General features: G+C 48.0%; 1 protein-coding gene across 3 annotated transcripts in view; it reads right to left on the bottom strand.

Annotated features, from left to right (window-relative positions):
* Window positions 1-16,827, bottom strand: part of LOC126574249 (uncharacterized) — a 46,436-nt gene that overhangs the window by 29,254 nt on the left and 355 nt on the right. For all 3 annotated transcript variants that reach the window (XM_050234319.1, XM_050234320.1, XM_050234321.1), the window contains exon 2: window positions 14,752-15,797. In XM_050234319.1, the coding sequence (XP_050090276.1) occupies window positions 14,752-15,205 (454 nt within the window). In that variant the 5' untranslated portion in view covers window positions 15,206-15,797. The remainder of the gene's footprint in view (window positions 1-14,751; window positions 15,798-16,827) is intronic.

The following is a 16,827-nucleotide window of genomic DNA, read 5'->3' as shown; positions in this document are numbered from 1 at the left end:
TGGCGAACTCGTTTCATCTTTCGGCTGCCTTTTAGCTTCACTCTCTGTTCGATGTTTTATTCGCATCACGTCAATAACGCTACAACCACAATGAAAGTATAAAGGGCTTGCGAAATCTGAACAACAGCAACGTACAGAGCAAAATTGATTCAACCTCAATCCAAGGCCTGGGGGGGGGGGGGGGGCATTCCCATATCAGGAGGGAATAATAAAAATCCGTTTCCACCGGTCGTTCCGAAAAATGCAAATTGACACTGCGAACAGCAACAACAACAACAACCATCCCTCCTCGATCAGAAAAGATCGGCTACATAAAACATGCAAAACGGAGGCGGAGCAGCAGCGCATGGGGACATGATAGCATCGCGTGAACGCGTGTGTTCCGTTCGCACGCTCTCCCTCATGTTGACCGCTGCCTGCGCTTGTGGAACACGGGGACGTCGTTTCATCGACCGGAAACCATCGGGTGCCGCAAATGCTCCCGCTACGCTACGCTTCGCTTGATTGCCGGCTTGGCTGCCAAAGTTCCGCACATCCGTCAACCAACACACTCCTGGCCCATGTTGTTGTTGCTGTTGTTGTTGCTGAAAGTGTCCGGAAAACCTCCGTTCCCTCGAAAAAATAAAAAAAAACCGGTCAGCTATCATCGATATCGGAGTGATATCACCAATCTGCTGAATTGTTAAGAGCCGAGAAGGCTCGCCGTGCTGTTCTGGTGTTGCGAAGCAAAGCAGAAGCTAAACCAAGGCAAAAAAGGGATTTGCCTCGAATAAGATAGCTTTTGATTCTACCGGAGTTACCGGCCATAAACAGAGAGCCACGGCCGCCAGTGTGTGATGTAGCAACAAAACAGCTGACAGACGATAAACACGCGCCAAGTGCTACAATAAAGCGAACGAGAGAGAGAAAAAAGAGAGAGAGAGAGAGAGGTTATCCGGTTTCCCGAATAAAGGTACGGAGCGACCCCGGACGCGGCACCCTCGCGCTACCCTCGCAGACCTACCCTAATCCGGTTTCACGCGTAACGGCAGACCGGTTCGACCGACTCGCGAATCTACGCGCTGCCAGGCCCCGATACACCGGGCCCGGGGTCGACTCGCATCGCTTCCTTCCAAAGCCTAAAACATCCGCAATGCGTCAGACCGGCCGGGTGCCGGTGGTAGGTCAGGATTTCCCCGGATCGAGGACGACAGAAAGAGAAGGTGGGAGAGGAGGAGGAGGAGTTCCGTGCAAAAAAAGGCCGAACGCGCGGTGGCTGTGCCGGTGAATGAGCCCCCGGGTGAATGTGCGAGAGTGACCCGGGTGCGAGAGCAAACCAGGCCCCCTGCACACACATACACGCTAGCTGCGGGGGTGGATAGTGTGTGAGTGCGAACCAGCCATGCCAGGCCAGTTAGCCAGCCAGGAGCGTGGCGAGCGAACGTACGAAGCACGCGAATGAGCTTTCGCTCACCTCGCTATCTTCTCTCGCAGAGGTGAGTACTGCTGCTGCTGCTGCTGTTGCCACTGTGTCCTCGCTATTTGCGTGTGGCCGGGCCGGGGATAGTTGACTGTTGAACAAAGTGAGCACCACGACCAACACGCACAACGGTAGAACACACTGGAGCAACCAAACCGAACCGAGTGTCAAATGAAGCAGCCGCTTCGAGCACAGCTTCGAAGCAGGGCCACGTTATGATGCAAAGCGGATGGGGGGCGAAGCGAGGAAAAGGTCATAAATTTGATTATAAATATGCATCCCCGTGCCAGGAAGCTTTGATGGGACGCTCGAGAGGGTTACGGCGATGTCGAAAACAAAGGCGACCAACAGACAGACCTTCGAGACTTTCGATCCTCCATGTCGAGCATATTTATCTCGTATCCTCAGCTCAGTCTCAGCGTCGATTGGCATCTTTGGCGCAGTGACGAGTGACATGTGATTTGAGCGTTCTTTGACGGATGAATTGCGCCGGTCTTCGGTGGTGCTGTGATGCGGCAGCGTGATGTGCGGCAGTATAACAAGCCACCGGAAACAAGCCTTTCAACAAGCTTCGACGGCTTGTGCGGTGCGGTGGTTCCGTTGTGCGATGTGTGCCCGTGATGAAGATTAATTTCTGTCGGCGTTTTTGGGGTGGTGCGTGCTGCGTTGGGTTTGTGATCAGCACGTTGCAACATACGTTCAACTGCCACCAGGACATCCTGGAGTAAGTTTAGTTCCCAAGTGATTTTGTGAGAGAGGGAGAATGTGTATCTCAAAAAGTGAAAGCAATATGTGTTTAGAATTCTTTGCACCGCTTTATTGCTTGAATTGCTTCCTCATCTTCTGCTAACGGGAAGAAGCATTTTTTTTATAGACAGAACAACTTTATTCAAATGAGCACACTAAGAAAGCAGGCCTCTGAGGGTCGTTGGAAATGGTGCTACAGGGTTCTACTGCGATACTGTTTGAAAAATTGAATGAAGAAGCAATTTTTTCAACATTTTAACATTCACCACATAACGGAATTTGAGATCCGTGGGTTATTTAACCGTTTAAATTGCCATTAAAAAACCCCTGAAAGTACCGGGTACCTGGCGCCTCCATCACAGGATTTTGGGCAACGAAGCTACATAATTTCGTTTTCCCGGCGCGGCGACCAGTTTTAGAATTGGCTTAACTTCTAGCTATTGGGATTTGGTAGAAAAAAATAAATTTAATAAAACTATGAACCTGCAAATTGTGTGATGAAATGGCCCGCAGACTGGTTGATACTTTAACTTTAACTTTTAACTTTGATACTTTGCTATAGAGTAAAGGAATAAAGTATCCATAGAACTCTTAAAAATGGATTTGAAAATCATTAAAGAATTGTTGCATTTTTTATGGCACACCCCTTGTAATAATACCAGTACAAATTCAAGATGCTTTTTGTCGCATAAAACGATCTCGCTCAAACATTCATCATTCATCACCGGACGGTTCACGGACGGTTTGCCACCGTCGTTCTGACGGCCATCTCTTTTCTTACTCGCCATGTCACACTCCATTTCGTTTCATTATCATAAATTATTTCCGAAGATTTCGCTAACCTTTCGAGAGCCTAATTAGGCTATCGCCGGACCGCTACCGACCGACCGCTACCGCTACTGAGCGCTACCGTCTCGGAAGTGTCGCAGGAAATGAAGCGAGAAAGGGGCCGAGCTGCGAACGAGGTGCCGGAGCTGCACGGTGTGCCGCGGTGCACGGTAAATATCAAAGGAAAGGTTTTTGCATTTATTTGCACGTCGTCGACGACGAGCGGTGTTGGAGAGAAATGTCATGCTTGCGTCTTATCATGATTTGTTTTCAGCGCAACGGCCAGGACGACAGAGCCGGGCTAGATAATCTTAAATGAATTCCGGTTCGGTAATGAACTTTTAAAGCCTGATATGCTAATGCCAACGCGCACCTTCTCCAGCCGATCGTGCGCTCGATGATGAATCATGCATGAAGAAGGTGCCTAGAAGAAAGGAGTGTCGTCATTGCTATCGCACTACGCCTGCCTTCGAGACTCTTTGACGCAATTTGCATAACCTATTCCAGAAGGAATCGATCGGCGTGGATTGACTTTAGTGCGAGAGAGAGAGAGAGTTTCGAGTTTGTATTTCCGATTGAATTAATTAAATGCATCCGCTGCTCTTCTTTTCCTGCAAGATTATCAGATTCGTCGACTCGTAGAGCGTTGGAAGGCGTTACAGTTAACCGGTACCGCGAACCGATAGCTGCCCGATTCCGTAGTGGAATAATGATGTCTCTTTCAAACCCGAAAGCCGGCTTTTGGTTGTTAAATTACATCCCAAGAAGCGCCTAATGGCTTCTCGCAACACATTGTCAGCGTCCGTTCGCTCGATCTGTGCTATCGCCAGTGACAGTGGCAGTGCGAGAGCCTGCCGAATATCTTTATTAAACTCTATAACTCAAGCTGACTGAACGCGTTTATCATGGAACCGCAAAAGGCAGGATGAGAAGATTCATAAGCCGTTGCGGTCGCGCAGAAAATGGAAGAACACTCGCGAGACTCCCATCGCATCGTCGGCGTTGGTTTACGTCTCGTTGGCTTCAAGGTGGCCTGGAGTGGTGGCTTGCTGGCAGCCGCCCCGGAGCGCGTTCTCGAGACCTCTGAGTTATCGCAATTGGCGCATGTTACATGTGCGCGGGTGAGGGTATCAATTTATGAAATGCTGCATATTGGTGGTTAGCTGTTGTTTGTTGTTGTTGTCGTTGCTTGGCGTGTGCTATTCGCCTTTTGCGCTTCGTTGCGTAAATAATTTTCGAATTTTGGCATCTGAAACCATTCTGTGTGCGTGGTAGCAAAACCAAATGGTCCGTGGTACGCAAAAAAAAATGCAATTATCGTGATTAATGCTGATAAACAGAGCGTAGCGGGGGAGGGGAAGCGGCGCTTTTGGTGTTTCGCCAACCGCTTTTTATGTTTTGATACGAGGTTTTCTTCTGTGAAAAAAAGACGAAACTTTCCTCGTGGCTGTGACTTTGTCAGATTAAAAATACATTTCTTTCGAATTATGTGGTCCTGGCTTCTTCGCTAAACTTCCAGCTGAAGCCAAGTGACTTTCAATGCAAACTGCCTTCTATAAACGAAAGCAGCGTCATGCAGTGCAAAAGGCAAAGTGCTTGCGGTGCGCGACTGTTCACACGACACACAGCCCCACACCAAGCCATACCGACACCCCAAGCAGGATCAGAATATAGAGCCAATTTGTTTCACTTGGCGCTCGCGCTTTTTATTCGTTCGTACCGAAGCAAAGGCAATCCTTACGAGACACACGAGCGTGCAAACAGTGGCCTCGAACAGCGGCCGCCATTGTGCCACTGCCACCAGCATCATTTGGGACCATTTATGATGGTCCCAAAGTTAGACAAGCCCTCGGAGGCGGCGTCCCACGGAAAGGTTGAGTGATTTTTCATGCCTAGCTGCTGTATATCCCATACGATTATGGTCCCAGAACGGAACCATCATTACTTATTGCTTATGGGCTGGTGCTGTGCGCGCCCGTGTCGCTCGATTGTGTAAGCGACCGACCGACCAATCGTTAACAGGACCCGAGGCAGCCTCGGGCCGCGGCTGGGTTGCAGGGGGTGGTGGTTTGATAAAAAGGAACGATTCATTTTTTGGGGTTCGATCTTGAGAATTACCTGCTTCACGCGGTGTGTCCAAAAAGGAGACGAAGGAAAAGCAGAAGAGAAGAAAGGGACAAGGAAAAAAACGGTAAGACCGCCGAAGGACCCAAATTTGTATGCTTTCATGTTGCGCCTTGCGGTGTTCAGTTCATTCCGCAACCATTCTTTCCGTTTTACCAATTATGCTTTGATTGCACATTGAATGCTCCCACAGTATGTGCTTCTTTTCAATGAAGCCAGCCGAGGGGACCGTCAATCCTATTATAAAGCGTTAACTAAGCGCAAAATTGCCATTCATTTTGACGAATTTCCAACACTACCGCGCATTGCCCGTAGGTGCCTTAGTGGTTGGTGGTTTAACATTTGCACAGTGCTTGGTCTTTTACGGTCGGAATACACTCTAGGGAAGACGCTCTAGACGCTGTTTCTGTTTGGCAAAGTAACTTAAGACTAAAACAGCAATCTTACGTAACTATCGATTCCCCGAAAATAGCAATGAAAAGGATGAAGAAGGGACCTTTATTTACATACTAAGCACCCACTCCTCCGCCAAACCAAAGAGTCTTATCTTTCTTGAACCATACCGGACACCGGTTGTATGTTTTGAATATTGTTCATATCTTTAATGAGGGGGCCCCCACGCAGGGTCAAATATTGGCCGTAGTCCGCTTCCTAGTATGAATTGAGGTTGTCGAAAGGAAGCGGCCCAGGACCTCCCTCCATTTGCGAAGAATCTTCGTACCTTTTTAGCGCCGAGAAGTCATAAGATGTAGGAGTTTTATCGTCTTTTTTGTTGTTCACTTGTCTGACAAGCACACACAAAATAGGACAAGCATTGGCACAAACGAGAAGAGGGCGTTCAACGTAGAAAGGTATATGAACTTAAAATCTTATTATGTTTTTGTTGCAAAAAGTCAAAAACACTCTCCTGAAGCTGTTCCGTTAACGATTGCAGGGCTAAGTGCACTGGCCAGGCGGCCTGGTATGAATCACATAGCAAAAGCATCATGATAAGAGCAACATCATCGAACATAAATTTGCCAACTGCTTTGGCCTTTCGATGCCTTTCCACACTTCCACGGTATGGCCTAGGGAGGGAAAGGAGAAAGCTTCTTGCTCTCAACCTCAAGCCATGACTAGGAGGAGCAAAGGGAGGAAGTTCAAATCTCCATCCCCCCTTTCCCGCAGCTTGAAGGCAGCTCTTATCGATTCTTTAGCACGTGGCTCCAAACGGATGCGGGGTCAATTTCCTATTTCCCGACTGAATGTGCCATCAACTAGCCGTATGTGTTGCGCCCTGCCTGGGGTGATGCCAAGCATCAAAACCGAGCCGGTCCGCAAGTTTTATGAACTCTCGAACGAAACGATACGATGGAAACCATTAAACCGTTGCATCGATGGCAATGGAATGAATGACCAAACAGCTCCGTATAGGACCATGAATTATTAAGTACCAGGAGTGAATATCAAAAAGTTAAACATTCAAATGACTCCAATGATGATGTACACTGACTCCCCCCCCCCGGGGGGAAACAATGGTCGAACAAGTCGCGTCAGCTGTGCATGTAAGTGGTGTGGCCAGTGGCACCACGATTTGTCATCGTGTCACCGTGGAGGAAAGGGGTAGAAAATGATTTCCGTCAACAGTTCCCGGTCGCTAGAGTGTGTTACGTTCGGCCCCGATCACCCACGGAAACCGCGACAGGTAATTTCCGTAAGTAAGCATGTAAGCACCTTGTCTCCGGTGTTACCGGTGGTAGTCCGGGTCCGGTCACTTGCTGTTTGCTTCCACGTTCCCCTGGTAGAGGGCAATTTAACGGTCCGCAGAGTGGAAAGGGCTTCAAGATCCAATCGCTTGGCGTAACGTGGCCCCAGGAAAACAACTATCCGGAAAAGGAGTTAACCAGCAAACCAAGGGTTGCAGAGCGAAAGCGAGTCGGTCCGGTGTGGTGGAGGCGGCAAAAAGAATGATAATGCTCACTTGATACTTCCGACTACTAGCGACTTGCACATCACTTAAGGATTCCATGTTTTTGCTTTGCATTCTTCGCTCAAGGACAAAACGACGACGACGCGAACGAGGGTCTCCATACCGTGCACATTCCACGAGAGGCCTAACCGAGAATTCCGGGAGGCCGTAACACTGTACCGTCGCTACAAGAACAGCCGATGATTTCCGTTCCGCCTTCCCCGGTTTACTCGATAGGAGTAAAAAGGCAACGCACGTAGCTATTTGCCTTTTGCTCGTTAAGGCTCCCGCCGTGGTCCTCTCTCTCTCTCTCTAGGCCTCATGCCCCCGGCAGAACCGCAGTTGACTGCAGGTCGTATAGACCTGCTCACCATTTATGTGGCCGATGGCCCATCACTGGGGGTTCTGGGGAATGGGGGGGAAAGAAATGCCGGGGCCGTGGTTTGCTGGGCAAAAAGTTGCTGGGCAATGCAGGGAAATTGAATTAGCCGTGCTCGCTAATTAATTGGTACACGCACCAGCACCTCCTCGTCCCGCGGCCAGCCAAATAAAGTGGAGTAGAAGAGGCCAGTAGAAGCAACAAAGTATCGCACAACTCGAGGGCTGCATAAGTTAAAGGAATGGCCCGAAGTGAACCGGAGCCATTTCAGTGCCTACTTAGTACTTTGGACACTCTTAAGATCGGTGATAACGACGAAGCAGCACAAGGGGGGAACGGGGAACGAACGGAATCGGAAGCAAAAATGTAACAATCCATCATCATTCACCAGCCACCAGCACAATTGCGTGGCGCCACCGAGGGTTAGTGTCTTGAAGATGGAACGGGCACTACTCCGCCCGGGCCCCGTTATCTGTCAGGAAATGGAATCAAACCGACGTAAGCTGCTCCACTGCACGTCGTAAGCCTGGGCCACTAATTGAAAGATATGGCGACGATTACTTAAATAAATTGCTCCTATCAACTGCTTGATGGCACGGGGGTCACATTTGCAGTTCTTGGCGTAGCACGTAGTCGAATTGACAGTCGGACAAGTTTTGGGGTACTGAGTTCATAGAACACTGAATGATTTGCTTAAATCTTGCTACTACCTGGGGATGGCTACCTACCGATGGGCACAAGGATAAAGATTACTCCCCTGCCGTACTTCCCCCGCCAAAAATTCAGAAGTTGGCGAACAAATAGAAAAGCCGACTTGTTCGCTGTTAGGGCCAAGAATGTGACACCGCACGCCGCGACAATTGAGTTTCTTTTTCGTCTGTCCGAATGTCGCGCTTCTGCTTCTTGCTGGAACTCGGTGATAAATTATGCTGCGCGTTTCGAGCTTTTTGGGGGGCAGAGAGCGCTTGTCAACTGCCAGTCTAGTGCGGTCGCTGGGTGCGAGAAATTCCCCAGCCAGGTACGGCCAGGCCAGGTGAGCTGAGGTGCTCCCTGGGAGTTGTCCAAACAAATCCGCAAATTCTCGTAGTTCTCCGAGCGTGTTCGTCTGTAGACCGGAGACAACCTTTCACTTGTGCTAGGCTAGGAAAGCGCCCGTGGTCCCCTGGTTCCGGAATTCCGGGGGGTCCCTCCGGTCACCTCGGAGCGACGCGTCACCGTGAATTAGGATTAATGAAGTCTGGGATTGGTCGACCTGAGGATAGACTTTCTGCGCTCCTTGGACCAAGGATTGACGCGAATGCGAATAACGCTAATCTGCACCGTACGGACGTTCTGCGTTCATTACCTACGGCCAGGCGAGCGAGTTAGTGGTCAGTCGGTCGGTCGGTCGGTTGGTGTCTTGGGGGACTAATTAATTAATGATTTCCTCGGGACGGACGCGCATTCGGTTTGGAAAAATCAACGCCTCAGGTACCGCCGCGTGCCTAGGACCATAAATCATTCGACACCTTGCTTGCTTGACCCACGCCCTCCCCCCAGGGGAGGGCGAGAGAAGGAATGGTGAACCGCCGTTCTAAAGCATTCCTTATAATGGAGTTTGTCCAAGCGTTTTATCATCGTCATCATCATCATCGCCATCGCAACGAGCAGCAGTCGGGAAGGAGCTTTAGGAGTAGCCAAAGCTTAAGTGGCTCCGATTAGTCTATTGGCACACCTCGACTGTCGACTGCCCGAATATGAATATTTCATTGCATTTGCATTGGTTTTCCATTGTCGCTAGAGTTTAGTGATTCTCTTTATACGTCTTGTGGTGTGAAAGACAGAGACTTCGTTCAGTTTTCATCTTTGTATTGCTATCTTCAAACAGATATTCGATGATACCACATGCTAGACACTTCACAAAGATACTATTATTAGAAGGGACCAACCATGAATGGCGAATGTTGCAAAAAGGCGGGATGGGATCAAGGAAGAGCCACCAACAATAGTCATCGGTACCTGATAGCAAAGCTATCGAGCTATTTGCTCGACAGCCTGTTGGTATGCTGGAAGGTGAAAATAAGAGCAGACCCAATGGGAACCAGCTGTGACATCACTTGTGGCGGTGGCGATGATTACTGGTTCTAGTTCTACCAGAACCGCAGCATGGTATGTGTCGTGGTTGCCGTTATGTTAACCGATGATAGTGATCTGTTGAAGCAAATCGATTATGTTCGTTTTTCTCTCTATCTTTCGATTATGTATTTTTCCCCCTTCTCTATCGCAATGCTACTGGGAACTGTGAACATTGCTTGATAGTATAAAAATAGAAACCCTCCTCTGGCTGTACCGATAGCCGGTCAATCGTACTGGCAAGCATGAAAAGAAACGGGAGCGAAAAAGTGAACTGGAGAGCGAAAAATCTAGGGCATTCTAGGTAAAACACAACTCGAACATGTCTCGAATCACACCGAGCTTCGCTGTTGAAATGTTCCTGATTCCACACACAGCCCGAAACTGCAAATGGAGCGCGCGCCTCTGGCACACGAAATGAACTGATTAAATTCTTTGCACCTCCACACTCTCCAGGCACTAGCTCATGGCCAGCGTGTGTGACTGGCGTCGGGTGAATGGAATTCGCTTTTGCAATATTTACATCGAAATGAGCTGCAGCGCACGGGACAACACAGTAGTAGCATGCAATTCCGTTGGTTGCAATCGGGCTTTTTGCTTCATTAGAGATATTACGCTGGCACGCTGCGGACGGACGTCCTGTGCGTCGTTCGATGTGCATGTCCGGTTGGGTAATGAATTGAAAATGTAAAAGGATAGGACAGGGTGTTGAGCACAGAAAAGGTTTAGCAATCTTACTTTCAGTGCATCGCTGTACATCGTATCGTAGTACATCTCTGGATGTATAGTAATGTTTAGTAATATAGTATCATTTATTTTTATAGTACTGATTTATTTTTAATGAAACAATTTTTTTAGCTGTAGAATGAAATTTTAACACAAATAATAGATCCATTCGGTGAAATCAATATAAGAAACGATTGTTTAGTTTAGTGCTTTCGTTTGGAAACATTCGCAAAACCATCATTGCGTGATGGTTAGCAAATTTACCATAAGTAAATGCGAAAAATGAAATCACGAAAGCAACCCAAAACCACTCCTTCCCAAATCGAGGTCAATCACATTTTGGATGGACACGGTGGAGTTGACTCACGAATTGCTTTGTCACAGCAACAGTCGCTCCTGGCGTCTGGCTAGGCATACCACGTGCTGTAAGTGAGTTAACTATTTCGTGCCAGCGGTAAATTTGGCAAATCGTATGGCAGACGAACCGTCTGAATGCTAGGCCGGGGCTGTTGCTGTTGTGCTGGGTTAGCTTCAGCTGTGTACGCGCGAGCTGTTTGGTGGAAATTTACAAACCATTCACGCTCCCGGTTGGCGGTAATCACGTAGAGTTTCATGAACGCGTTTTCAGGCGCCTCCATCGGCGTCCTCAAACACACATTATCGCTTTGCTTTGTTTTTGTTTTAAGCATTCCATTTTAGTGCCCCCCCCCCCCCCCCCCCCCGGATCGCTGTATTATTATCCATCATGGAGTGGTCCGTTCGTGGTGTTAAAAAGCCACAAAAAGGTGACCAACTCATGGACGGGCCTGTTACTGATCGCTTTATTGGTTCCGTAAGGTGCCGATTTGCTACAAACTGGCAAATGATGTTACTTTGCGGAGCATGGATCAATAACAACAAGACACTGTTAAAAGGATTGAATTAGTATCGCATTTCCAAACAAAGGTTTTTGCCATAATTTTGATGAAAATCTTAAGACTATTGATCGATTGATGAAATTAAGCGAAATTGATACTGTTTCGTCAACAAAAGGGCGAACAAGATACCTCTATTCACGTTACTGGAAAAAGCACAGCACGGGGCGACGATCGATGCAAAATTATGCCCACGTTTCGATCCCGTCTTTGCCCTTTCGCTGCCCACTTAAGCATCCCCTGCAATGCGGCCTACTGCGTCAATGGCGCTGCGAAGGTTTTCGGTACTTATAAGCAAAGGCTAGAGAGAGATTGAAAACGTGATAAATGTGCGTCCAACGAAACAATCCGGATTGTGTCCAGCTACCCAGGATTTTGGCCCCCAAGAAAGAACCGTTTGTGCTTCCGTAGCCAACATTTCTTACCGTGCGCTAGAAGAGCGCAGCGGGACACGGGCGTGCTTCAAGGGCACGGAAAGTTTTGCTCCGAAAGGCTGCACAGCTTACCTGTTGGTAGGTAGTAGGAGCTGGATTGAAATTCAGAACCAGGGCCGAAGGAAGAATGGGCGTATTTATCTTGTGCTAATGGGTTTATTTGGGAAACATGTAAAGCAGGTCTATTGAAAGTGTGAAGAGCAATCGTGAAATCATCATGAAACATTCAACTTATGCCGCCAATCATAAACGGCAGCGGAGGGATACAGAGTAAATGGCAAATCTGGTTTACAAAATGTTCAACGAGCTTGCAGAAACATTTCATCGGTTTTTTTGAGAAATCTTTTTTAGCTCTTGAGCGCTTTTTTCGTAATACAAAGCGATTAAGATTGATTTTGGCCAAAATCTCATTATCTTTATAGCCGTTTTAGGCTAAGAATCGTCTCTGAAAACGTTGTACGTCACGTTAATGCATTTTATTATGATAAACGTACGATAATGCTGAGTGGCAGATTTTGCAAAACATTGACCATCGGTTGCCTCTCGCTCAAGAGCCATTTCGTTGGCGAGAGTAAAGAAAACATTCTTGTGGCCACGAATTGATGAACACACTCAAGCTTAACGGTCACTACGTGACTCTGGCACGCCGTTTGAACGCTTACTTCGCATATTTCTTGGAAGCGGCAGCTGTATCCTTGCCATCCCCACCAAATGGTCACTCGCAATATTATTCCATTATGAAAATACGACTGGGCGGGATCCTAAATGGACTTTTGCAGACTTCTATTTCATGTTATAAACCACCGTACCGGTCCAAAAGACTTCTTAAAAATCAACGAACCTTTGGGACGAGTTCCTTTTTTTTTATTAGAATTATATTATGTTTTTATCATAAAAGGACCTGATTGTTTCCAACCCCATCGAGACACCGACTGCTCGTTTTATGTCACAGGAAAATAGATTTTCTATCAGCAACCACCGCCAGGAAACCACGTACTGACGTGATGGCCTACGATTATCCTAGATCGATTTTCCCTCCGGAATTCAATTGTTGTCTACCAAACGCACTGCCATCGGGGTTCTGTTTTGTTCGTGCCGGAACGGTTTCACCACACAAAAGTGAAAGGATGCCAGGCGAAGCGGCGATTGCCAACTGGTTGTGAGTCAAACGGACGGACGGTCGGTCGCTCTGCATTGGCAATTCTTCGCCCCTACGTCGAGCGTCGAGTTCTTCAGTGGATGATTTGCAGAAGCCCTGCACTGTGTCTGCCTGGCGTTGGCGTAGCTCTTTCTTCTGGTCTTTGATCGTTGAACACAGAAGGGCATCAGAGCATCGACTGCAAATGGCCTGGACAGACTGCAATGCAGCAAACTGCTGCAGATTGAAGTGGCAGTCAAGCGTTCGACATGAATGTGTTTCTCTGTGGATGATTCTGATCTGAGATTGATTATGAGGGTGTTTGAGTATGAGGAGGGTTTTCCAAAACTTATCTCATAAAAATGGTGTATCTTTTTTTGTTTTTCTTTTCGCAGTAAGTGTGTTATGTAATAAACATTTCGATCAAATAAGAATCCAATACAGGATTCTGGGAACATAATTTATCCACCACAGTTTCGTGCTCAACGTATCCACGGTACATTTGCTGACGCTTCGATTCGCGAGGTACGCCGAAAGTAAAAGATCGATTTACATTCAGCACACCACCACTCGGCGTGGTCGGACTAAAGGAAACTCGGCAATATTGATGACATCTTTGTGGCTTGTTCCGAATATTTAATGAGTCAGGAACGTACAGTAAGGCACGGCGCCCCATCTGTTCGCAATGTCGGCACAATGTTGGAACAACGGCCACCGGCCCCAACAACTATTCCTTCGAATCGGTTTAATACCCTTGAATGCCTTGTTGCGGTTCGAAGACGAAGCACAACGCAAACGCCTTCATAGACCACCATTTGGGTTTGTCGGAAAAAATAATAACGAATAGTTTGAACAAAACGAGAATGCGCTTAGTAACCGTAGAGACTGATAATGCTACAAAAAATAATTATTGATCCAGTGTAAATGGATGGAAAGAATATTTTCTCTTCTTCTCGCTCGCCCGCTTGGAGTCTTCCAAACCCTCCTTTACTGCCTCCTAGTCTGGCCCTCTGTGGCTCAACGAGCGAGATAATCGGGCGACAGAAAGTTTTAGCCATTACAGCGTATTATCACTATGCTTCGCGCAAAAGGGTCACGAGAGAAGAATTTCCTTCATTTCATTATCGAACATGGCCAGCGGCGTTCGTCTGACACTTCGGCAGACCTGATGAACCCCGGACGTAGCAGCTTGCTGGTACGTCTGCCGCTGCCTGCTTGGTTACGCTGTCGGCAACGGTATCGGTAATTAACTTGTCATTAGTTTTAATGTGCTGAGAAGCAGTGACACTTTGCGGAAGCGATGACAGCCATTTTGATAAGCAAATCATCAGCATCCCCCGAGGGCCCCTATTGAGCTCCTAGTGATTAATGAGCGGTGCGCTTAGTTGAAGATGACCATGGGTGGACGATGATGATGATGATGATGGTCTTTACGCTAAAGGCGGCCTCAGGTTCATCCGTATCCTCGTATAACCTCTAACAAGCATAGTGGACCAATATTTCAAAAGCTGATAAATGATGTGCATCGTGTTTGCAGGGTATGGACGAGTGAGAGACAGCGAACATGTTATTTATACTTCCGACCGCCGAGTGCTACGTGACGGATGCGCGACAGGTAAGGCATAAAAAAGGTAAAATGTGTCCCTTTTTCATGAAGCCAGATCACACCGGTAGGGGAAACCACAATAGAACACAGTCACTATCACACGTCTAGCAAAGCATAGTGGGGAAAAGCATGCAAATTATGGAAAACTCACAAGCAAAACCTTAGATAATCTAACAAAAAAATAAAAATAAAACACTGGCAACTAAACTAGGTACGAGAATGCAGAGAAGCAAATCAAAATCGGTTGCACAAAAATCCACAATATCAGCATTCGCCTAAGGAAGACAGAAGGATGCATCGAGGATGATGCTGGGCGTCCAGGCGAATCCGACTTACCGCTCGAATTGTTGTTGTTGTTGTTGTTGCTGTTGTTGTGTTGGTTCACATGGTTGTTCCCGTTGATGCTGTTGGTGTTGTTGTTGTTGTTGTTGTTGTGCTGGTTGGTGAGGGCCACGTTGGCGTGCTTGGTGTGCCCCTCACCGTGAGCGAGTAAGCTGTGGTTGACCACGTTCGGCAGCTTCCCCCCAATACCCCCGACTATCGGTAGGGAGTTGGTGTGCGCTAGATTGGCGGCGGCATGGCCATGATGGCCTCCGACCAAACCACCGTTACCGTGGTGATGATCCGTGGTGGTCTGGATGGCGGACAGCGGGATGGCGAGGCAGTTGTTTCCGGGTGCCTGCAGGCAATCCTGTTCCGACTTCGGCAGTGGCGAGTACGCGATGATAGACCCTCGGCCCGAGGATGGACTGATACGGTTGTACCGTCCACCGGTTAGCTTTTCACTCATCTTGCACCGTTGCTAGTGGTGGTCGTGGTGGTGGTTGTGGTGGTGGAGGTATTGATGAGCCTACTGTTGGTGCTGTCGGTCAGTTGTTGGGGGTTCGCTGGTGTAGCTAATCGGGAAAAGTGCTGCCGAGACAACCAGTGCCAGTTCCGATCGATGGTCAATTTCAGATCGCTTTGATCCGTATCGATCATTCTACAGGGCTAGAGACACATGAATCGTTTCCATGCAGAAGAATCGAAGCTATTGGCTATCCTTGATGAGCTGGGTCACATTCGCTGTATTAAAAAATCGACACGGAGCCGTAGTAGAAGAAGGACACTTTCTTGTCACTAGCGAGCACACACAAGCACACGTGCACGAACGGATACGTCACTAACTAGCTATCGCATTATCTTTTGCAGCACCACAGAAGCGAACATACGAGGAATTCGAAATGCTAGCCAGATTTCAACGGATTGTGCAACTGATTGTGCGCCTACAGTTGCACCACACTTTCACCGACACCTTTCACCACACTCGGGGCCGACACGGGTGGATAGCACACCAGAAGCATGCACGCCATCCTAGTGGTCACGCCGCATCACAATGCGCCCTAGGTCAAGAGCGGAAAAGGGAATTATTTTTATAACATTTTCATGTTTTTTCTTTCACTTCAAAAAACACACGCGCGTCGCACCATGCATCTTGCGGTGACCGATTGCAGCCTGGATGTGGCCCCGAACGGCCTGTTCTGTGATCCCCTGATCACCAATGAATCACAATGATGGATATGTTGGATTGCGTTCTATAGAGGGCTGTTGGTGGCTGCACTCGGTTGAATCAAAACAAACAAAATGAAACCAGAGATGATGGGACTGAGCGAAGAAAGACACACCACACGATATGAGGCTTCTTTTGCTTTCTGTTGCTTTCTGTTGCTTTCTTTTGTGTATATTACCGGGACGAGCAATGTCACAAAGTGTCTTTATCTCACAAAATCAAACCTTTTGGTGGATGGAAGAGAAAGAGAGAGAGAGGGTGCCCGCCTCTCTTCTTCTCGGTCGGCTATAATTAGTCAAGTCGGCCAAAAGATCTTTTGATCGAGGTGTGGTGGTGGCGGAATCATCATCGCAGCAATCGTTGTCGATTCGCAACCGAAAATTGCAGCACAAACCACACCAAGCTAGAGATCTCTTATCACATTTCCCGACGGCCACGGCCACCACCAAACCGCCTAAAACATGCTGATACTAATGAGCATGGCCATGTGTACCTCAGCGGGGGTTGATTTACGGTTGTTTAGCAAACAGACGCACGATGGAGGCGCCAATGATGGAGGCGCCAGTCAACCCATGCGTCCACACATGTTTTCTGATGTGAACCGGATGTGATGACACGTTTATCAGTGTCGTTCTATCCCTAATGCTGGTGGCGGGTGCCTCAAAACCATCCAACGAACCCCCTGGTAACGTAATGATTGATCGTGTTTCGCAGCGAACGAAAGGTCAGTGACTGATTCGCGGCATCAATAAACAAAAGGAAAAACACGAACAAAACGGTTAATTGCGGACGACGAACAGGAACTTGGTGGTGGTAGTAGTGGCCCGAAGCCCACAAGGAATATATATCTCTATCAAAGCGAC

Source organism: Anopheles aquasalis, chromosome 3 (assembly GCF_943734665.1).
Source record: "Anopheles aquasalis chromosome 3, idAnoAquaMG_Q_19, whole genome shotgun sequence".
Taxonomy (NCBI): Eukaryota; Metazoa; Arthropoda; class Insecta; order Diptera; family Culicidae; genus Anopheles; species Anopheles aquasalis.
The sequence above is the reverse complement of the archived record's forward strand: the minus strand, read 5'-3'. Positions and strand labels throughout refer to the sequence as shown.